The 23,873-nt window shown below is 44.6% G+C and overlaps 1 protein-coding gene across 3 annotated transcripts in view; it reads left to right on the forward strand.

The window, feature by feature from the left end:
- Positions 1-23,873, forward strand: part of kirrel3l (kirre like nephrin family adhesion molecule 3, like) — a 40,486-nt gene that overhangs the window by 14,669 nt on the left and 1,944 nt on the right. For 2 of the 3 annotated variants that reach the window (XM_037274289.1, XM_037274291.1), the window contains exons 2-14: positions 14,041-14,196; positions 14,791-14,940; positions 16,980-17,137; positions 18,119-18,269; positions 18,337-18,442; positions 18,677-18,825; positions 18,922-19,049; positions 20,970-21,096; positions 21,179-21,279; positions 21,876-22,074; positions 23,216-23,335; positions 23,441-23,550; positions 23,686-23,775. In XM_037274289.1, coding sequence (XP_037130184.1) covers positions 14,041-14,196; positions 14,791-14,940; positions 16,980-17,137; positions 18,119-18,269; positions 18,337-18,442; positions 18,677-18,825; positions 18,922-19,049; positions 20,970-21,096; positions 21,179-21,279; positions 21,876-22,074; positions 23,216-23,335; positions 23,441-23,550; positions 23,686-23,775 — 1,745 coding nt within the window. The remainder of the gene's footprint in view (positions 1-14,040; positions 14,197-14,790; positions 14,941-16,979; positions 17,138-18,118; positions 18,270-18,336; positions 18,443-18,676; positions 18,826-18,921; positions 19,050-20,969; positions 21,097-21,178; positions 21,280-21,875; positions 22,075-23,215; positions 23,336-23,440; positions 23,551-23,685; positions 23,776-23,873) is intronic. The other variant, XM_037274290.1, reaches the window with a different exon arrangement.

The following is a 23,873-nucleotide window of genomic DNA, read 5'->3' on the forward strand; positions in this document are numbered from 1 at the left end:
TTCTGCGTCCATCCCAGGGGAAACTGCGAGGAGGAACGAAGCAAAGGAGGAGAGGGACTGATTGTTCCCTGCTCAGACTATCCGCAGATGGGGCTACGGCACATGATGTTTGCTTTCCAAAGTCCCCAGCGTGTTCTGTGAATGCACCGGAGGATAGAAGATAAGGCAATGCCAGTAGAGACAGAAAGGACTGGAAAAAAAGGACTTAGCTGCTTCAGACTATGATGTCAGTGCGAATAGAGCGCTGATTCCCGAAACACAAGACAAAAAGCAATGGAATGAAAAAAACAGGAAAGTGCTGGCTGAAGCTCGCCAACATTTCCAAGCAGAGCAATATAAAGCGGAACATGATGAAGAAGGGAGGAAGAGTAAGTGAGAAAAGGATGAGATGCAGAGATGCATCCATCATGAGCTTTGGTGCAGGAGCCATTTGTACCTATTGTCCTCCATAATTTGTTTTCTTCGAAGCTGCAAAGGGAGGGGCAAAGGGGAGAGACCGGGCTACGGCAGCCATTTATTTTTTGCGCTAATTACATAAGTGAGGTACCGTAATTAGGCGCAGAGTGGAATAAAACAGTAGGCTGCAAAAAGGAAAGTCACAGACAGTGACTTCTGTATATTTTATACATCTAAGTGACCGTGTTAAAAGAAGCTTTTAAAAAAAAAAATGGGGCAGGAGGAGAGGGCATTGAAGAGAGATAAGATGGGAAAAGCCCTCTTCTCAGATTGCTCTTTGAGGTGCAGGTGGAAAGGGAGATGTTTGAATGAAGGAAGAAAAAAAGAAAAAATTCTTCGCATCAAAGCTGGAGAGTGGCTTTAGTAAGATGTTTGTTGTGGCTTGTTTGGGAGGGTCTTCTTGTTAGGTCACCGTGTCGACCCGGCCCACTGTTTGGCTCAGGTGGTATTACGCCTCCGAGCCGCCTCATAGCAAACTATCAAAGAAGACCGACGTGTGTGTGGCTTAGATAATAGGTGTTAAACTCGAGGCCCGGGGGCCAGATATGGCCCACCACATCATTTTATGCGGACCCCGAAGACAAATTCTGCATCAACCTCATGTGTCAATACTAAAGTTACAAATTGTCTTCACTTTCAAAAAGTACAGATATTGCTAGCAATTTTTGTGATCTTCTAAAAATATTGGACCAGTTTTTACTAGTCTCTGGTTTCAAACTTAGTTATTCAAGACGGTCATAATGGACCTCCGAAGGAAGCTATGACTACGATGCGGCCAGCGACAAAAATTAGTTTGACATCCCTGGCTTAGACAGGACCTTCAAGGATGAACAAAACTGGATGTAGACCATTTTGCCCATTAAAAAAAAAATGTAATATGTGAAGTGCCATTTTTTTCGCATTTTGGCTTAAGAGCTTCCATTCTACGGAAGGCTGTTTTGTCTGCTCGTGTGGCTAAAGCCGGGGAGTCTCGTCTGTTGTCACCCTGGGACCTGCATTGTCCTACTGTCGCCAAGTCGTGACCCACTTTTCCAGAAGTGAAGAACAATGAACAGGAATTCTTCGAAAATAGCCTTTGAAAACACATTCACGTTGTATTTTTAAACATAACCCGTGCTGACATGTTCAAAGTGTTTTTGAGAGAGCCTTAGGAAGAAACTCAAGATAATCATTATCTACAAAATAAATTGCTACAATTGCACAAAATCCAGCCATAAAATTATATTTCTATTTGCATTTTAAAAATGACAAAAAGGAATCCAAGCCCGGCATCTCATCTGTATGTGTGTGTGGGCGTACTGAGGCTGTCAATGGTCTTTCAGGACTGTGATCCATGGAAAGATAAATAAGCCCCTAATGAAGCCCCTCAATCAGCGGGTAGTTAAACAGCTGACCAAAAGATTGAAGGGCAGCAAGGGCTGATTGTTTGCTCATTCAAAGCACTGGGAGGAGGCTCTTGAAGCGTCACACCTTTTCTTTGCACCACCAACCTCGGCCTTTCTTTCTCGGAACGCTCATTTTGATACAGACCGGCTCCCTGATTGTGCCAGGCAGTTCTTTAAAAGGCAATTTCGAGCGAGGGGGCCTTTGTTTAACCCCCCCATTCTATCTATTGTGCTTTTCTTTTGGGTTTGAATGGTTCTGTTGTGGTCATTAGGCATGTGATATTTTGTTTTTATAAAACTAAATAAGTGCATCTCAGAACTGGTCCGGACTAGTTTTTGTGTGGGGGGGGGGGAGAGAAATCAATGGGGCATTTCAACCTAATACAGCCATGACTGTTGTGGTAATGGTTTGGAAATCGACAGCGGTCATGCGGCTCTTTTATACCTCCAGGCTTGGATCACAAGTGAAGTCCAATTCATTGCCACTTGAATCGAGGCAAGAAAAAAAAAATGTTCTCGTGAGCTTTCAAAAGACTCACATGATGACGGTGAAAGAACAGATCGCGTTTTGTTTTGTACGTTTTGTCCGAAAAGCAAAAAGGAGACTGCCGATTTGCCAAAGGACAGACAGACGGACACTCTGGAAGATTGAGCTGCATTTTTCCATTGCAAATAATGATGACTCCTCTCTGCAGCCCTTTGCTTTTTTGATCCTGGGTAATGTGCTAACAAGCAGCGTGGGTTCCTGGAATACACACTACACTGTGTATTCACACCAATGTGTGTGTGCGTGTTTTCTCACCAATTAATGAATTGCTTTGTGTGTCTGCTGAGGTGACAGTGGCCTGTCTCTGGCGGGGTCTGTCCTCCCCACCCAACACACACACACACACGCACGTGTAGACATTGGGCCCTCTCACACTATTAATGAAAGCAGTCTCATTAGTGCTTGTGGTTCTATATGCAAGAGGACACTGGACCATTGCGAGTGTGTCTAATCAGGGGACCACTCAATGGCTGAGGGCCCCACTGCACCAATGATAAAGTTCACATTTAAAAATAAGCCAACGAGCGAGCTGGTTAATTGGGAGAGAGGGAAAGGAGGTTGGTGGTCACCGAGAGTCGCCTCCTCTGGAGAGAGCCACGTCTCCCCCTTTCATCTTCATGTCATATAATTCAATCCGCTCAATCATTTCTCCTCGTATTGCCATCCTACTTGAACCTTATCGCTCAAAGCAAGATCTTCAAGTGAAGGCTTGTTCAAAGACGAAATGGAGCGTCGGGAAGAAGGAATACAAATGGATCTCAGGAGAGGGCCTTAATGAGAATCAGTTTGCCATTTTCCTGGGTCAGATGTGGAAACAGCTGGCAAATAGATGGAGAGACGAGAGCTAAATGAAGCTATACCACAAAGTGATAGGAGTTGTCCTGCTTGCTTGATGTTTGGGGCTCTAACTTGTGTCCCACAGCACTTAACGCACCCCGAGCCATCTCTCCTGGCGGTTAATTAGAATCCAATAAGGTTGCCTCCTGTTGGTCATTGTTCCTCCAGTGTGTTTACCCTTTCCAGAGGCTCCATTCGCTGCTTAATCTGCCGAGAAGCTGAATGTCAATAGGTCAGGCCAAGACTCCAGAGCCCAGAGAGGGCGGGAGGGAGGGAGCCATTGAGCAAAGGGGGAAGGAGAGAGGATCAGGGGGATGAAGGAAAGGGGTCATTTCTTTCCCTCCTTGCGATATTTTTCTCCTCGCCACTGCGTTGTTGTTGTTTCACCCCCCCCACCCCATCGCTTCTTTACCTCGGCTTTTCTTCTCACTTCTAATCCGTCCTCTTGATTGTTCTAAGCTGCTTTCAGACAGCCCCAGGGATTCTGGGTAGGGCAGTTGGAGAGTGTTTTAATTAAGATTTAGGAGAGGGCTCCCTTAAGGAGGGTGCTTTTAGTGCGGGACGGACAGAGCAAAGTGAAGAGGTGACGAATGAAGGAAGAGCTCAAATCAGAAAATGGGAGCTGGGGAAAGCTTTTTTAAAAAATATAAAAGCTGTTAATAGACGTGGAAACACGCGACCATTTGCTCATACAAACAGTCGGGGCTCTGAGGCATCCAAGTGGTTAAGCCAAATTGGATTTTTTTTTTTCTTTTCAATCTGTAATCAAGCAGCACAATCTTTATGGATCGATCTCAACTTCCTGTGATTCATACCATATCCAGCGAGGGTGATATGGGATCAGTGTTAGCCAGCAGGCAAAGTGAGGGAGTTTAAACGCTCCATCTAATGATCGATCATCACACCAGATGGGCTCGGGAGCCTGCGACGCTTCACTTGTTTGTCGCAGCCTCTACCGTGAGGTTTCTCGCTTAAAGTCCAATTTTGCAGATAGAATAGAGAAATTAGCTAATTGACTAGCTTGGTGAGAGGTCAGCCATCCATCCATTGTCTATACGGCTTCACCTTTTTAGTACTGCGGGGAGCTACAAACTATCTGAGCTAACTTTTGAACGAAAGGCAGGCTAGACTTTTTTTTTTTTCTTACAAATCTGAACTTCTGATGAAAACAGGCTCGGCATACCAAATGAAGCGTGCGTGCTCTGTTTGGTACGCTTCTCCTTTAGCGCACATCTGTCCCACCTGAGATCCCAGTTTAAACCCAAATGTAAAAACAGCGTGCACAATGAAGTGTTTAAGTCAATCAAAGCCACAGACTTAAGTGCAAGAGGCCAAGTCGAGGTCGGGGGACCAACCCTCGGCATTCTTTGCCGTTACGCATCCCGACACACAGCCACCATATGTTCAATGTTTCATGCTCAATGAAGAAACCAGCCAATGTTACAAAGACCCATTCACAGCCACTCGATGATGAAGAACAGTGGAATGCTACGGTATGTTTGGGAACAAAATGTGGCACCAGCCTGGAGCAAATTAAACCAAAATAAGCCACAAAAACAATTGAGAATGCGTAAAACAGCAATCCAAGTCAACTTGAAAAGAAAAATCACAAACGGGCAGCAAATGAATTTCTGCTTCCATCTTTTCCCAGGCGTGTAGCATTTAACGATTGATGGAGAATCAAGTTGACTGTGTTCACGCCCCCACAACGGCGCAAAACACCCTTTTTTAAAATCTTTCACCACCTTACACTGGTGTGCAAAGATATCATAACTTTGCCTAACCCGCTGCAACATAGAATCAAATTACACCTTGTGCCAGACTTGTGCCTGGCATGAAAACAGTCATCAGGCTCTAAATCTTAGCAGTCATGCAAATGAGTTCTGGTTGTTTTTTATTTGGATTGCTCTAGGCTATTTTGTACTGTGTACGAAAACTTTAATCATATACATCTTTTAGTTTCTTTGAAAGAAAAAAACCTTGCCTGTTGCTCTTTATCGATCATTTCAATTCATGTTGATGTTGTGCTACTATTTAATGTCGTTTTTAAAAGCTTTAGTCCTGTTTTGGTGCTTGATAGAAATGCATCCATTGTCATTTATTTTGGAAGCAACGCCGGCTGATAAACAATATCATGATTTTGCCCTGAGCGTGTTACAGCTCCCCCCCAAGAGTCCCCCAGTACACATGCCTCAGTCACTCACAAGGCTCTTAATAAGGCCACCAGTAAATGCCAGGCAAGATATGCCGCGATGAAAGCTCTTTTTCTCATACTCTAGCTTTGAGGACGAGTTTCGCTGTGTCGTGCACGGGGGGGGAGGGTAAAACTCCAGCTTTAAAGAGCAATGCTACATTTTAAAAAGAACAATAAACCCATCCGCTTATGAAATAATATTTTTTGTGTCCCTCATCCCATTGTGTGCCAGCTCGGGGGACTTTTGGCAGACATGAAAGCTGAGCAAAAGGTAGCAGAGGAAGCCCGTGCCAAAAAGATAAAGTGTGCCGAGCTCCACTGGGGAGGGATGCATCACACAGATAGTTCATTCTTTCACTGTAGTCATTAATATCCGGCGCAAAAAAAAGGTCAAACCTGACTTGAAGCCGTCCAGTATATCACAGTTACATTTATACATCAAACCCTGCTGTGATGTCTCATCAGCTCGGTCACACAGGAGAGACCCGCACTGCACATTATCAAAGATTGATGGGCTGTCCTAGTTAACGACAGGGGGGGATGCGGAGGTGAGGGTGTGGGGGGTGGGGGGGCTTCGCTCAGGAACTTTTGCGTAGTCAGAGATGTTGACTGTGCATCACAGGCTGTCGTTTTAGCAGTGCAAACATCATTAGCGCGGCGGGCCCGTGCTTTGCCCTCCCTCGCGCGGAACCTCTCGACCCGACCTCGAGATAAGCAGCGGAACTTGCAAATGCAGTATTGTGAGGTCAGGGATCTCACACCAGAGGCTGCTGGCAGATGCAGAGGCTGCAGCCTCCATCTCCTCCCATCCGTCACTTCTCTCCATATATCCGCTTCTGTCAGAGGAGGGCGGGAAAAAAAAAAAAAAAAAAAAACACACACAACAACCAGATGAGTCCTTTTTTGTTTCAACACATCTCTTTAATGCAGCGCCATCGTGCCCACCCCTTTGTTCACACCGCTTGCCGCTTTAATAATATATTGATTAATTAGCTCACTCATTAATCATTTATTCCTTAATCACGGCCTGATTTTTCTCAGGGAAGCGGTGCAATCGGGAAAAGCCTGACTTCACATTTCATTCTAATTACACCCCTTCACTAATCAACACTTAAGAGATGGAAATTCAGGAAATGAGTTTTTCTCCCTCCTTTCTTTTACTCAATACAAAGCACAAGTATTGAGTCCAGCAGGTAACAGCCCAACCGCCCTCCTCCCCGCTTCTCGTCCTCTGGCGCCTCATCGGCGGGTTAAAAGGACGTTTCCACTTATAAGAAATCAAATGAACAAAATGAGTATTTGATGTTAAATTAAAAACTTTTCTTCCTGGCAAAGTCAAGGGGGAAACAGGGAAATGAGGTCACGTGCACCTTTTTAATTGTAACCAACCTGACTCTACACAAATGTATTCGTTGGGATGGCTAGACAATAAACTCTCATGCTAACGTTAGTTTACTATGGAGCATAGTTGTAGACACGACACCATGGTCTTCACTTGGCAGCAGTGGGCATTTTTCTCTCTGCCTTTAGTCACCAGCTGAGTAAAATCCATCTCCTGAACCTGTCCAGATAAAAATACAGGCAAGCATCCATTGTTGCTGGCCATACTGTGAAGCGGAAAGACAGCAAAACATTGTCTATAAATATTGTGAAGGTGTTTTTGTAAGAATGTAGAGGCGGCAACATTGTGCATCTCACCATTTTATTGTTTCCAGTAGATTCATGGCTCCCATGGGGCTAGAAAGTAATTTGTTTAATCGCCAGGAGTTGTTTTCTATGGACAGAGAAAAAAAACATTGTTAATGTGAGGAGAGCATGAAAAGGAAAAAATGAAGAGGAATATTAAAACCGCTTTAATTAGAAGTGGTCTTTGTGCTTTTTGTGTATTTGTTGCAAGGCGAGGCCAAAATTCCACACGTCCGCTTTCTGTGAAGAGACTCTTGCTGACAAAAAAAAAAAATAATAATTATGCATCAAATTAAAAGAGAGCTCCAATGAGATGACGGCAAGTCGGGCATTAACCTCTAAGCTTTAAAAAGCACACCCATTAAGCAACGCTAATGAGACTCTCATTGAGCTTGCTGTGTTCTGTGTTCAAAAACACACAAAAGACTTCAATGCGCCGCTTTGGTTGTCGCCCTTACTCCACACACCAGCAGCTGACGTTAGACGCCAACAATGGCGTCGATAGCCTTTTCCTGTCGTCGCTTACAACTTTACAACCCTCATTAAAAAATAATAATAATAATAAAAGGGAGGGGGGGGAGTATTAATTATGAAACGCACTACTTCCTATCCTATCGTGAAGAGCCAAGGGGGTCTCCGTTGGGCTCAATTAGGGAGAGTAGGCCACAAATCCCCAGACTAAATTAATTGATACCCCAGGGCATTGGATCCAGAGTCAGTACTATGTAGACTTTCTTTGTTTTCATTTTACCGCTTTTTAGAAAAAGCAAGAGACTGTATCGTTATCTCCTCGTCGTTTTATGGATTTTTAATCGAATTTAATTAAACATTTATTTGCTCGCTTCATTTGTCACCGAGCTATTCCGTCACATGTTGCGCACTCTTCCGACTCTTACTAAACCAAACAGCAAAAATAAGTTGGACTGGTAATAAATAATCATCCAAACAGTGGAAGTGGGAAGGAGTCTGGGAGGAGGGGGATCGGGGCCGTGAGACAGAAGGAGCAAAGCAACGGAGCGAATTAGAGGGACAGAGACGGGCTGGGACTATGACACAGATCCAGCCTGCAGCTGTCTTGCAGTAAAAACACCAAAGGGGGGAGCTGGGGTAAGCTGGAGCCAAACGACAAGACTGGCTCAATCAACATCTTGTCAACACTGCTGGCTGATGTGTACAGACAATTTCAAACCACCCTCCACTTTTTCTCCTCCTCTGCATATGCTGTTTTATTTCCTGTCCTCCTGCCAGCCAAGCCCGTCACTTGCTATCCCGTCCGCATGCACTCGGCACTTCTCTAGCTCATGGCGTGTCGCCGTTGTGTGTTGACGTTCAAAAGCAATGCTAGAATTATACTCCGCCAGATGCTTCTGCACTGCCCACCAGCGAGCCTAAAGATGTAGGACTGTGACAGTGAGTGTGCAGCAAGATGCACAGTTGGAAGTGCAGCACAGCGACTGCGAGCTGCACCATTCATATTTGCTCCAGCACTGACTGTGTCACATCAGCAGTCTTGGTCTCACCCCCCTTGGCCTCCTCCTTTTTTCTTTTTTTTTTTACATCCTTCCTCCTCCCCTGAATACATACCACTCTATTATAGCAGGTACCCCGGGAGCTACTGAGGCAGCCAGCATCACGACTGCTTTCCAGCTCAGTAGAGAGCGGATACTATTACATGACAACAAGGTAGTAAATATGAGAAAGTTGTTCATTGTGATTTTTAGATAGTATCAACACGGTCCCCATTCACAAACAAGGAAATGTTATATGTACAACACTTTTTACAACATGTTTTATATACTTTAAATGCACTCTTAAAACTTTCACATTCCAACCCATGGACGATTTGGAGTCTTTAATGTTCCAAATAGAAATTGAAGTGTGCTTACCGCTTTGTCACTGTGCTGCCTGACAAACGGGCGGATGGCACAGTATTGGATTTCTCAGTCAAATAACGCTGTTTAAAAGCCTACTCCAGCCTGTATAAAGCTCATTGATTAACGTACCCACCAAGGTTACACTCTGAACACATAAAAATGATATGAATTGCCCACACACACAATAAAAAGTGGATAAATTGACTGCAGTGCCACCCGCAGTAGTGGAGGAGCAGCCAATTGTCATATTCTCCTTCTCGAGTTTTCTGGTGTTATGTTGCCATCAAGCTACGACAGCCTTTGAGACAAACTGATTGCCGTCAATTCTATCTATAGCCAACATCTTTACAATTGGAGGTCGTGCGATATCTTTGTATATTTTTATTTGAACATGTTTTGAATCTCTCGTCCCTCTTCTCCCGTTGTCACGCTGACAAGTCGAAAGTCCTGTGAGTCTCGCGCAGGGATGCAGAGCACGAGCAAAGGGAAAGAAGAGGAGAAAGTGATGACAGCTGACACCAGCGGTAAAACAGAGCAGTGTCAGAGTGATGTCAGTGATTAATAGCACATAGGGGCCTTGCAAAGTGTGGCTTGCTCATGAGTGGAGATGCACGAATGATAAACAGACAAATGAGAGGGAGCGGCTTTGATTAGGGCAGAATGCGCCGAGATTCAGGGTAGAAGCCAAGAGGGGAGGGCTGGGGAGGCTGGCAATGGTTTAGATGAGCGGGTCCACTCGCTTAAAAGGGGTCTCGGCTCCAGCCAAGATTTTCACAATGGAATAAAGGCCGGGAGGGGAGGCGAGGCGGATTAAACTCCGGCAAAACAGCTCTTAAAAAGCAGTTAGATTGCAATTTGGGCAGAAAAATGCAGACGAGGAGGAAAGGGAGCGAGAGCGGGTGAGTGGAAGTGCAGCCGGAATGCATAAGGGAGTGATATATTTTTTAAGAGGGGTGCAAGAGAAGAGAGCATCTGCAGAGAGAGCTACTTGCAACAGTCAAAGAAAACATACACGCTGGGCACAGCACAGTGTGGCCAGTTGGTGGGTGGTCTCTCTTGTTGTCTTCTTTGAAGCCCTCAAGTTGTGTACAAGTCATGCTAATGAGCTTTGCACACTCCAAACATGAGATGGGTGCTGGGTCCCTATGGGGGCATTCGGTTTGAATAGACTACCTCAGCACTACTTTTTTTGTTTGTACACAAACATATGCACGCATACACTAGTCGAAAGAGACAAAAGACTCAAAACAAAGGGATAATAATTCTATACTGAGAGAAATGGAGCTTGCATTTCCAGCCCGATTTAGAAACCTTATCTCGACAAGGCACAATGGATGGCATTTGGGGAGAGGGCTTGTTTATTCCAAGCTTGACACTTTTTTTTTTTTTTGCCAATTGCCTTGTTTTCGGGGGAGTTGTGTGTGCATGCGTGCGTTTGTGTTTTCACCCCATTTCCTCGTCTCTGGAGTCTATTAAGGGAACCTCACGCAGGCTGAGTCCAAGACTATATAATATACAGTGTGTGTGTGTGTGTGTATATATATATATATATATATATATATATATACACTCATTTTTTTTCTTTTTTAAATTATATATATATATATTTTTTTTTATTATATAGATATTATTTTTTATATATATTTAATTATATATATATTTTTGTAATTTATTTGATGACTACTTGAGTGTGAATAGTATGAAATAGTGTATTAAAAAAAAGTTAAAGCACAGTATTTGTACATATACAGACTGACCTTTTTTCCTTTATATCCAAATGGCAAAAAATGATTATGAATCGTCATCGTGAGCTGATAAATGGAACAGTGCTCTCTACGAAATGAACGGCGCTCTCTATGCTAGTTTCCCATTATAAGCAAAGGTCACGCACAGTGCCATTATCACGCTTTAGCTTCGTAGCCCTCACACACCCAAACGCATACACGCATGCACGCACGCACGCTGGCAGATTCAATCTAATTCTCCCAGGGCAGATGTCCAGTGGTGAACGGATCACTGCTGACATCTGTCCATCTCTTCTTGATCCGTCCTGATGTGAATGCACCCCTATCAGTTCACATAAAGTAAGCGGCGGCGGCGGTGGAAAAGCTCTTTAACAGGTTCAACCCTGAAAGGCTGTTTTGAATTTCACTAAAAAGCCAAGCGACTCAAGCAGCAAAGTCGCAACGTCAAACGACGCCGCTAAATGTGCCCCGTGGTGCTTGACACTTGGCTTTTCTTATTAACACATCCGTGTACACCTCAAAACATCATGCAGCGTCTGCAAGAAACGCACGCATACATGCCTACTTAGCGCCATGTGCAACCAACAGCGTGAAATGATATTTCATTTGAAGGAATCGGGATTAAATTGTTTGAGCCCAGGTTGGTTTACCTTGTTACAGCAGAAAGGAAAAAAACGCTCACACACACAGCAAGTTAAGAAATTGAGTAATTGCTGAATTGGTGGCAATAAGGAAATGTTCCTCTAAATGCGAAGGACCTTGAAAGGTAACATTAATCCAACACATGCATTACAACTAATCCATAGAGTGCAAATCTAGGGAATGAGTTCATGAATAGATTTAACGTAGAGAAGCAAAACAAGTCAAATCCCGTACGGTGGATATTTAAGACCCACATTTGTATTTTCGTCATTTTGATTCAATTGCAGCCCGTAGCAAAGCTCCTCATGTTAAGTCTGGTGTGTTTTTGTGGTCTGCGTGTGTGTCTTCACACTGCTTCCACCATTTTCCCATTGTGCACCTCTGTTCCTCCCTCGCTCCCCATCAGCAACGTATTCATGTAATTAAGCCGCTAATACACCGTCAAAGAATTGTCTAATTCGGCAACGAGGAATTAAAGGAATCTGGCATGAGTCATTAGCCAGTCGAGATGTTCTGTAGAGCCTTTTCAATAAGGGATCGGGAGAGCTGTGAATCACTCTCTACAGCACACAGTCGTCACTCTATTTTTGTAAGGCTCCATACGAAGCATTAATTGCTAAATGTGAGCGAAGCAAATTAAGTGTGGGTGTGGTATAGACAAACACTTCACAGCATGTAATCCGTTTAAGCAATCAGGCAATGAAATGAATTATTAGCCATTGTAAACAGTTTGATACACTGGGCAAGATACTTAATTGCATTTTTTTTTTTTTTGCCCAGTCGAAAAAGAAAAAAAAAATCTCAATCTGGCTCTACTGGGAGGAGGATTACGAAACTGCTCATTACTTCTTGAATTTAAAACGTTTGACGGAGAAGGACATAAAGTTTCTGACGGAAAATGTCGGTCCTTACTCGGCATCTAATAGCTTGAGTGCCAAGATTCAAATTAGCCTCTTTTGATTCATTTTTATGTAGCCCACCTGCTACTCAACAGGCTATTCTGACACTTTGTAACACACATGCACAGTACACTATAGTGCTCCAATTACACATTTTTCCTTCTTCAGTCAGATGGAGGCCACTACATTAGGGCCACATTAAGGTTTTATGCTACCAAGTAGTTCAATTTGGTTCAACTTGGACCAAATTGGTCGGGTAAATCCATTCTAAAGGGCTCAATGACCGTGCAGGTACGCTTCGTTTTTGTTGGGTGGAGCTACATTAATAATACCATTTGCATATCTGTTGTTGTGCAGAAACAACAAATACTCTCGGTGCACTGAAAGATGTCCAAAATATGGTACGATACAGATCTTTGTTCCATCGGAATGCCAAAAAAAAAAAAAAAAATGGTTGGTTGAGATGGAGTTTTGCTTTAATTATGCTGCTGGGTGGCAAAGGCAGCGGGAGGGGAGAGAGGGTGAGGGACAGACCACAGGCCCTCCCTGAGATGAAGTGGATAATTGAGTGCGGAATAAACACTGCCAACAAGCAGCCTCATTCAAACACAGAAAGAATGAGGGGGGGAGCGAAAAAAAAAGAGGGTGAGAGCATAAGCAAAAAATCCCCGCCACCCTTCTTAAAGGGGTGTGTGGGGGGGGTTGCTATTGAAAAGCTATTAAACTTGCATTTAGCAGGATTGATTGAGAATGAAGAGGCCTATTAAAAGAGAGAGACAAGAGGACAATAGCGTGTCTCTGGTTGCCGTATGTTGCCCTCCTTTCAGCAGCTTTCTTTACTGGCGATTGTGATGGTGGTTGGGGAGACCGAATTGGGGGGGGGGGTAACCCTGTCTGTTTAAGCAGTGCAACCAAGAGAAGCAGTTCAGGAAGGGTTGGGGATGGAGGAGGGGGGGGACTTAGCTCAGCCTGAATAGAGGCCTCTTTATCTCCCCGAGTCCCCCTTCCCTTCCATTCTCCATTGAGCAACAATGAAAGAGAGAAGGAGAATGAGTTTTTTTTTTCTCCCCCCCCTCCAAGTCTCCCGACTCGCACAGAGAGCCCACTTAGATAACCAACCAACTGTCTCTTTCCCCCGCCTACGGATTAGTTACCTCTGGAGTGCTGCCATCTTTCGCTACTCGTATAGGGTTTGTAATACTCAATCTTTATCATAGTGCCACAAACATTTGGAAAGCGTATATCTGTTTGTGCGTGTGTGAAGGCCAGCCAAGCGATCCATTGAGAGTGTGTAGCGCACTTAACAGAACACCACAACGGCAGCAGGTGTCTCTACTGAATTTCAAGCGCCTCAAACAAAACGAGTCCCCGGGGACTTTAAGTGCTGTTTTAATTGTTTAACATCCATTTTTACAAAAAGTACACCGAAAAAGCGGCACATTTGTTTGCACATTCTTTCCGAAAAGTGCTTCGTGCCAGGAAGCATAAAAGCATATGGACTTGGGAAAGAGTTAAATAAGTTATGGGGCAATGCTGAGTCTTCTTCTTGACAGGGATATTTATGAAGGAGTGGGGGGAATATGAAATGTTCACCCAAGTCAGCCTCATCCATCTTTTTCAAATGTCAGTTTATTGAGCGATCAGCCTCAGTCTTTACAGGGCTATTTTCACCATCCTAACCCGACACACCTGCTGTCATTCTTTTGTATAGCATTTGCCCTGAAAATATCAATTCTTGTCCCATTCAAAACATGTTCATCCTTCTGTCCTTGCAGCCGCCACCCGAGCAGCCTACTTTTCCCAGCAGCCTCAGGACCAGGTGGTGGTGTCTGGCCAGTCCGTGACTCTACCATGTGTCATTGTGGGCTATCGGGAGATGGTGCAGTGGACCAAAGATGGACTGGCTTTGGGTGGAGAGAGAGAGCTACCAGGTATGAATGATGCCACTCACCCAAGACATTTTGTATTAGCACGCTCGGATCCAAACATCAACAACTCTTACTAAAAAGTGAATTTTCTTTAGTTTCCTAGTGCTTGTCTTACTCCGATCAATGGCGGGCCCCATTAGAAAGCAAGCTTCTCTTCCTTAACTGTTTAGGTTTTACAAGATTGAACGGTGAAAGGTCGTTGAGTGCTGCGCGCACGTAACGTGATTTGCTGCTTAGCGTTTTAAGGCTTTTGCAGGAAGGGAGATAATCAATCAGCTTTTCACACTGACATTTGATGGCGGCGAGACTGCCTTTCGGCCCCAGAGGCCCTGCCACCATCTTTACTGTGTCTGTGCTTCAAGGACAGAGTCCTCATGCGTTTCATTTCCCACCTCATGCTGCTCGACACACACACACACACACACACACACAATGGCTCAATCCTACCGAGGCGCCCGCCGCCTGCGTTCATTTATGACTTAAACAGCTTTTCCACATTTCTTGGCGCTCGGTCCAAATGGGCTTCGTAGTTGTGTCATTATGTGTTTATTGTTGCCGGGTCTGTGTCTGACTGTTGTGTGTGCCGGCTTCACGCAGGCTGGAAACGCTACTCCTTAATGGGCGACCCGCTATCGGGCGAGCACAGCTTGCTGATCGATTCGGCAGAGCTGGTGGATGATGCCGTGTACGAGTGTCAGGCGACACAGGCGGGCCTGCGCTCACACCGTGCCAAGCTGACTGTGCTAGGTAAGATACGCAGCTCGGACTTTGCATCACATGAGGCAAGTTTAAACAGGGGCATTATAAAAAAATAAAAAATAAAAGTCCAGCACAATGTGTAATTATTTCATTCGGAACACCAACAGGCAGACAAATGAAATCTGTATTGCATTGTGTACAATATCACTGACCTCATTAAAGGCTTTACAATTAATAAAATGATTTCTTATCACCACTCAGCAATAACCCCTGAGTGATAAATCTCATTTCTTGATGGAAATGATTTGCTGGGGGCATAATTCTACTAAAGCTCAGCCAAGAGAGCCCGATGAGGGAAGAAAAAAAGTAAACACTCAAGACTGTGGACGTCTTGGCTAATGTGATTGCAGGAATCACAAATGACTGGAGTAGTCACTTGAAAGTCAAGGTCTGCATAGTTAGCACATTTTACGTTGAGCCACAACATTTGTCAACCGCAAGGCAGTTTTTACATTAACGCGATGTGAATGATCCACTTCTTCACGCAGACATTGAGGAGGGGGGCAGGGTTGTGGGGGGGGTTACAGGTCTTGTGGGACCCAACAAAGCACTGCTGGCATCTGGTGGCATTTGAAGGAATGTCACTCCCCATATATCTACTTAAGACAGCTTGCTTATAAAAAAGCCAAGTCAGAAAGATCAATCACATAACACAACTGGATGACGGAAAGCTTTCCCCTAAAAAAAAAAAAAGCTTATTTGTATTCGTATATTTATCCAGACTACTTTGACAGATAATCAAACAGACAAGTTCAAGTTTGTATTTGACCTAGAGTTGTACTGAGACGTGTTTTGTCTTATACTGACTTCTTAGTCATCTTTGATTCATGTAAATTGTCTCTTTTTATAATTTTAAACTGAAAGGACTGCCGAAAATATGCAGTAAATCGTTGACTTCATTTGTTAATTAATTTCACTATATTTTTTCCCCCCATTGTAATTAAGTTGAGATTTATGTTTCAGCGACACTTTGTTTTATTTTTGTAGCAAAGCATACCGTGTCTCATTACTTTCCAATTAGGAATATACATCAGTGTAAGTCTTGCGAGCGGAATTTATTGAAACGGGAACATCTGCTTCAAGTCGGCCCATAATGAGTCTGGGAAAATACTAAAACCTAGTCTACCCTGCCCCTGTACAGATCTAGACTGAACCTTGTGCTAGACTTGGGAGGACTTCTATATGTTTATATGTAGGCAAAAGTAGAGCTAAAGAAAGTGCGTGGGGGACTTTTTCCCTGTGCATGTGTATTTGCGTGCAGTTGCCCGTGTGCCAAAGCAATCCGCAGTCAACGTCTGGAGTGCAGTCAGGGGAATCGGCATGGAAATTAAAATCACCTAGCACTCGGATTCCATTAGTGTCCGTGCGGCAGCAACGGAAAGACCTCTGACAATTCAGACACACACAGTGAAATTGGTTCGGTGGAGGGAGCAAAAAAGGCCAACACAAACCCCGCATTCACGCCGCTCCTTATTGGACCGGGAAATGGACGCCCTCATCAGGGGTGGCACGCTTGGCTTGCCAGTGCTGTGTGAGAAACCATGCAAATAAATGAACAAATAAGCAATTCAGCCCAAACATCGCTCAGCAACAGTGGGAACGATTGCAACAATACCGCTAGTCTCTGAAAAAGGAAATAAAGAATGGGAAGTGTTATTTTCTCCTCAGAGGACCTCCATTTGAAGACTTTTCATCAACGATACACTGTTAAACAGATCATCATCATACGAGGATACTTGTTTGCTTCTTTTAATGTCACAATATTGGGGGGGGGGGGGGGGGGTGTACTCTAATTAGCTCCATGATTTCAATTTTGAAGATAATGTGCCGTAATTACAGATATGTTTATTATTGTACTTGGTGTCAAAATGAAATTTCCGTTCTATCCATTTTCTTGATTTTTTTTTTTCTTCTTTTCCACGGGTAAACACCGGACTTGATGACCAGCCAATCGGAAAAAGCGTATAAACAGTCAGTTAATTTGATGTGTTTTGTATTGAGCGATGTGTTTTGTTATTGCTTTACAGTCCCTCCTTCAGATCCCTTGGTGGAGGGAGGCCCCGTTGTGCGTCTTAAAGCCCATACGCCACACAACCTCACCTGCAGATCTTACGGAGCCAAACCTGCTGCAGAGATCACCTGGTACAGAGATGGGGAAGTCATGGAGACAGCCATTTATTCCAAAGTACGTGCAAGTGGCATGATGTAAACAGAACTCAGATACTACTCAGATACAGTTTTCAATCGCCACCCTTTTCTCATAAGATTTGCTCAAGTCGCTCTCTGCAGTCCTCCTCCCATTTTCACTCCTCCTGCTCCCCCCTTATACCCCCGGTAACCCCCCCTTGCTCCCCCCCTCCCCTTCCGCTAATGCAGTGACACTACAGCATAACTGGAGCATGCCAAAGCTCAGACAGCCATGAGGCTTTCATACAGTAGACTTTCTGCAGAAAGCGAATCACCAACACTACAATGCAGAAACACAATGGGGGTGCGGCGGAGCGTGAGTCGGCCACGGCTGGGAAAGTGTCACATTTTTCATGCTCTCTGACCACGCTAAATGACGCTAAACACCACATTTAAGGAGGCGAGTGCTTGCAGTGAGAGGGGTTGGCAGGGCGGGGGGGTGAAGAAGAAAGAAAGAAAATTCCAACCACTAAGATATGAAAGGGGTCTGGTGTGATTAGAAAAAATTGTTTGTTGCTGAGGAAGAGCAAAAATCGCTCTATTGATTTTGCTGTCCAGGGGAGAATACCCAGCCTGCCATGCGTGTGACACTTTTGCCTCACTGTCACCATCCAAAAACAGACTCACAAGCAATTTGGCTATTACACTTCTTTGTGTGTGTGTGAGCAGTCTGCATTACCCTCACAATCTACACCTTGCCTCACTTAGGCGTATTGATTTCTGTAAGCAGTAAATAGATTTAAAAGACGATGACAAACAAGGCGCTGACGGCAAACGCTCTCAGAAATGTAGGAACAGCAAAAAAAAAAATCCCATTGCCGCATCGTAAAATATACTAATATATTTCATCGACGGTGCCAGAGAATTTTAAATTAAAATAGCGTTACTGGCGTATGTATAAAGGTAAAAATAGGATGACATATAGATGTTGTAGCTATGGCTTCAGGCTGAACCTAAGTGCAAATGCGTATTGCCGCAGACACTGATGGAAGATGGGAAGAGGGAGGCAGCTGTCAGTATGCTTCCAATCATCCCAGAGGACAGCGACTCCGGCCGCACCTACACCTGCAGAGTTCTCAACCAAGCTGCCCCTGCTGGAAGACAAACATCCATCACTATCAATGTCCAACGTGAGTCACAAACTCATCCGCATTCTTACCCAACGAGCACAAATCACATTGCAAATTTTTCTTGCAGATCCTCCGTCTGTGGTTTTGTCAGTCCAGCCTCAGACGGTAACCGAAGGCGCCAAGGTTCTCTTCGTATGCACCGCTTCAGCCAATCCGGAGATTATTGGCTACAGGTACGAGAGAATATATTGTTTCTGCCGGTGATGCTGAAAAGCACATCACCTCGAGAGAAAAAAAAAAAGTCCCCGCGTTTGAATAATTTGCTTGAATGAGCCGCTTGATTGGCAGCATTTGATTATGATTGGCACACGCTATGAAAGAGCTAATAGCCACTTTGATATGCATGGCTAAGTACCTTCCCCGAACTAATAATCTGACTGTATAATGTGATTATTCATCCGTCCCAGGTGGTCTAAAGGAGGCGTCCCCATCTCCGAGGCCAACGGTGACAGTCTGGAGGTGACTGTGGACTATTCCTACTTCACAGATCCGGTGTCCTGCGCGGTGTCCAACTCTGTGGGCAGCACCAATGTCAGCACCCTGGTCGATGTGCAGTGTAAGTCCGACCGAAGGAGTGTAAACAAAGCTGTGAGGTCGCGGCCCTGAGGCGTATGTGTTCAACGATAAACACAACTGTCTGCTTCCCCCACAGTTGGCCCCAGATTGTTGTCGGGGCCAAAGCCAATGACGGTTGATATCGGGATGGATGCGGCATTCACTTGCACGTGGACTGGAAACCCTCCCCTGACCCTAGCTTGGACCAAACAAGGCTCAAGCGAGGTAAGGCGATATACAAACATCTTGAAGACTCAACACTTCAACACTGATCAGCGTCCCTTCAGAGTGAAACATTCACACGTGTCCTCCAGGCATGACGCTTTCACACTTTTCTCTCTCCACATTCTTCAAAAAGCTGCGCTCGCCATGCTCCCCGAGGGATAACGCCTCTGGCAAAGAACTGTCTGTCCACTGACGGATACGCACAACGTTGCCGAGCTCCGACTGGCTGTCATCGCGCTCATCTCAATCAGTCCGAGAAGCAGTCAGTCAAGCGGCGCGCTTAAAACATCGACAGCTTATCAGGCAGCCCCTAGCAGCATTTGAATAATAATAGAAGAACATTACTATGCTGGTATGAAAAAAAAAAAAGTAGTTCAGTGCACCACATCAGCACTATACTATCCCACAGGAGCGTGTTTCCTCGCTACCAGTGCCGAAGACAAGCAGGTGAAAACACCCCGGGTGAAATACGATTTGAGATGCCGCGAGCGACGTCGTCACATCTGAAAGCAAACACTTTGGGCTCCTTTGAGGGTGAAAGCAGAGCTTTTTCTAATCCACCCGCTTCCACTGTCCCCTCACATAGCCGAGAGTAATGGATTAATTGGGTTACTTTGTAAGTGTGTTGAAAAAGAAAAGTGGAGAGCGTGAGAGGGGGGAACTGTGTGGAAATGGGAGGGAGGTCTGAGTGGAGGTAAATGGATTAAGCACAGCTTGATAGAATGACGGGATCAATGAGCTAAGGAGTGAGCGAGCGTAGCCGCTTCAGAGGCCCACTCGCATTGCGTCCTCGCAATTTAATGACAACAATCTTACCGAGCAGCTTCTCAGTTTGCGTTTGAGTATCAAGAAAAAAATAATAATACGGCCAAACCAACAGAATCTGTAGCCACTCCAACGATGCCACTTGTGTTTCCGAGAACTATAATTCAGTTCAGTTCAGTTCGGAGTGGTAAACTTGAATTTAATTGGGATTTAACCGCTAGGTGTTTGAGGGAAGATGGCCGCGTCAATTAAGTAAACGGTGTTACATCATCAGGGAGAAACAATTCAATAAAGAGCACTGTGCAAAAAAATGTTGAACTATAATTGAAAAGGTTTCTGAGTAATCAATTAAGCAGTTTCTCGCTTCACCCTTTAGGTTACTCTCAAGGGAAAAAATAGTAGACGAGATAGGAAACTTTAGTTAAAAAAGTTAAATCAAAACTGACATGTAGGGAAACGGTTCAAAAAACACCTACTGCCTCTAAGAAGTGTCTGCTTATATTTCCTTGCTACACTCATGAACAACCCGTTATTATCTTCCATATCCGCCTGCTCCTCCAACCACAGACATCTTACCTCGTCTCATAGCGAAGTGAAAGCTAGGAACAAGGTCACCTTTTATATCCTCACCCTTAAGCAGAGACTGTACGTGCTGCTTATAATTAACATCGACGAATACATAAGGTGTATATTTTTCTAACAGCTTGATACTTCCAATAAAAAGGATGCTTGAAAGTGGTACGGTGTGGATTTGTTTCAAACTTTGCTCGCTAGAAATACTCAGGAACCCCAGTGTCTTTTGTGCGGAATGAAAAAGCTCCAGTCTCATTGCCCTACTTCGCAGGAGTCAAACTCAAGGCCCGGGGGGCAGATACGGCCCGCCACATCATTTTATGTGGCCCGCGAAGACAAATTGTGCATCAAATTCGTGTGTCATCACTAGAATTGCAAATTGTCTTCACTTTTAATAATATCTTTTTTTTTTTTTATATTTGACCAGTTTTTTCTGATTTGAAAACGAGTTATTTGTCAGTTTGTTTTGTAGCTCATACATTTATTCGGGTTGACAGTCGTAATGGCTCTCCGAAAGAAGCTATGACTACAATGAAGCCCGCGAAAAAAATGACCCCCCTGCCCTACTTTGTCTCTCACCAGGTTTTAAGTAACAGCAACACCTTGCAGATCAAGTCTGTGACTCAAGCAGAAGCCGGCACTTACACCTGTAAGGCTATTGTTCCCCGCATCGGAGTTGCGGAAAGAGAAGCCACTCTGACCGTAAACGGTGGGCTTCCTCCGCCGATAGATTACTTTTGTCAATTTACTATGTCTGAATGTGTTTTCATTTCTCTGCTTCTGTTCTCTAGGCCCTCCTATCATCACCGCTGAGGCCACACAACATGCTGTGAAGCATTCCAAGGGCAAGCTGGAATGTAGAGTGGACAGCACCCCGCCGCCTTATAAGATTGTAAGTCAATCTCCAACTATCACTTTCGGTCATTCACCCATGTTTGTGACATACATGGCGTTGCCCCTGACCTCACCTTCACACCTCCATATTCAACCCACGAATAAAGACACATATTCAGGAATGTAATTTCACCGGCGTTAAATGAAGCGATAGGAGTCGAGGGAGCTGTGGGAGACGGGCTTCCTACGGGTTTCAGCCAAACCGCATTCAATTAGCGGCCTGAGAAGCATCACTCAGCTGACCTCGTTGAACCGCTGAATGTACGCCGGGCTGAGAGAGGATAATTAGGGTGCGAGAGGAGAGGCAAGAGAGGTAGACAGGTGCTCTGCTTGCCCTATGCTACCGGCAGCAAAGAGTAGGCCCACTTCAATGTGGCTAGCTCACCCCCTTCAGACCTCACCCGCACGTGGGAGGGTGCTTAAACATAAGCTCGTGAGCTGGGTCAGCCCCGTTGAGCTTCCGAGGTCAGCAGAAAGAAAGTCGTACAGAGAGCGATGCAGATACCAGAATGAATGGATTTAAGGGTGTGTTTGCTTTACTCACCAAAGAATTACTCACCGATCTGTTATGTACCATCTTGCTCCTTTCCACAGGTATGGTCCTTTGGAGATATCAGCTTGTCGTCCGGTTCCTCTGGTCGCTACTCAGTGCAGACGGTAACCAACGATCAAGGAGTTGTGTCCTCTCTGGTGCTTTCCGAGACTCTGGCGCCGGATTTTGACCTGCGCTACAACTGTACTGCCTGGAACAACTTTGGCACTGGCACCGCCTTGCTCACGCTCAAAGAACAAGGTCCGTACTTTTGTGGGGTTCCTCCTGGTACTCCAACTTCCTCCATCCTTTTCTAGGTTAAATGAAGACTCCAAATTGTTTGTAAATGCAGACGCAAGTGTGAAATATTTTTGATATTTTTGTCTATGGTATGTGTCCTACGATTAGCTAGCAACCAATTCTGGACGTTGACATGAGGACAGGTTCTAACATCCTCATGTCTCAAATGGATGTCCAGAAAATGGATGGATGGGACCATTGTCTTACACTCCAGTTCTGCTGGATCTGGTGATTTGCCAGTATTGTATAGCAAAAAGTAAAACTAAATCTGGTTCTGTACCAAGATGGAATTGGTTCCCAGCCCGACAAAATCCCATTAAAAATCAGTCGGGTCGTTTTTGCATAATCCTGCTAAGTAAATCGCCAATCAAAATGTAAAACTCTCCCACTGAAGCCTACTGTAGACAACATAATGAAACTCTCAATCCTTCTGCAAAGGAGACCAGATTAGGTAAAAGCAGACCCCATGCCTCTCCTTATCTTAATTATGCTCTCCCAATCGATATGATTTAATCAGCCGATGGTTAGCTTTAATGAATATGTTTGCCCTTATAACATAGATATTGATTGGGGACAAAAGTCAATTAGATGGAGTCGTGTGTTTTAGGTTGGACTGATATTCTCCATCACTGTCTCTGAGTCAAACCCAGCATCTCTGGCTGCATTCCACTAAAGTGATCTTCAAATTACACTGGAATGCTGCAGCCAGTGGAAGACTTTGTTGCCGCAGACACCAAAAATAAGGATCTCTGTAGTCATTGAAATCACTGTAGCAGAGTGAGGTCTCCAGAGAAATGGGCGCTGGTATCTTCTGGAATCTCTAATTAGATGACTGTCTATTGCTTCATTGCATGTCAAGCCTTGTTACCTTTACTTTGGGGAGATTAGAGACAATAGCCAGTGTGTGATGCTAGATTGTCTGCACAAGCATATGTTTGTGGTCACGGTTAACTGAGGTTGCATCCTGTAGGAACTGACATCTCAGGGATTAGCAAATTCGAGTCTTTTCCTTTGTATCAAACATTTATCCTGGTCTTGGTATCGGAGGTTTCTGATACTTCTGACACTCGAGAAACCATCGCTTTCTTTATTCTGGTTCCAGAAGCCGCACCTATGTTGTTAATTGTTGGTGGATCGGTTGGCGGAGGCTGTGTCCTGCTCATTTGCGTCATCACGCTCATCTCCATCTGCTGCAGGCACACAGGAAAAGGTGAGCTCAACGGTCAGTATGAGACACATGGGTCACTCGCCAATTCTTTCCAAATCAAGCAATCTAGTCCAAGTTGATTTCAAATAGATCCTAACTGTCACTTTTCATTTCCTGCAGGCAAAAGATGTACCCGCCTCTCCAAGAGCGACATCAGAGTTCAAATCGTTCACAGTGATCACAATGCCACACGAGGAAATGATGACGAGGAGGATGTCAAAGAGCCCATGGTAAAATTCCGAATCCATTCCAGATACAGTAATGTCATTCAGAGCCAACATGTAACAGAGAGTGGTCTTGTTCTTATCCAAGCGAGGTCTTGTTGGCTGTATTAATTCATCAAAACATGCGCCGTCTTCCCTCAGGCTCCAAATAGTAGCGAGTCTCCCGGGACATCTCGCACAGAACACAGTGATCTCTTGGAAGAGGAGGAGGATGAGCGATCGGACATCAAGGTAAACACACGCTTGAAAAAGAATAGCAGGAAACCATACTTTCATTTTCACCATCTAAAGAATCTCAAGTACTCAAGAGACTTTTACCTCTCTGTGCA

The sequence above is a fragment of the Syngnathus acus genome, chromosome 16 (genome assembly GCF_901709675.1).
Source record: "Syngnathus acus chromosome 16, fSynAcu1.2, whole genome shotgun sequence".
Classification (NCBI taxonomy): domain Eukaryota; kingdom Metazoa; phylum Chordata; class Actinopteri; order Syngnathiformes; family Syngnathidae; genus Syngnathus; species Syngnathus acus.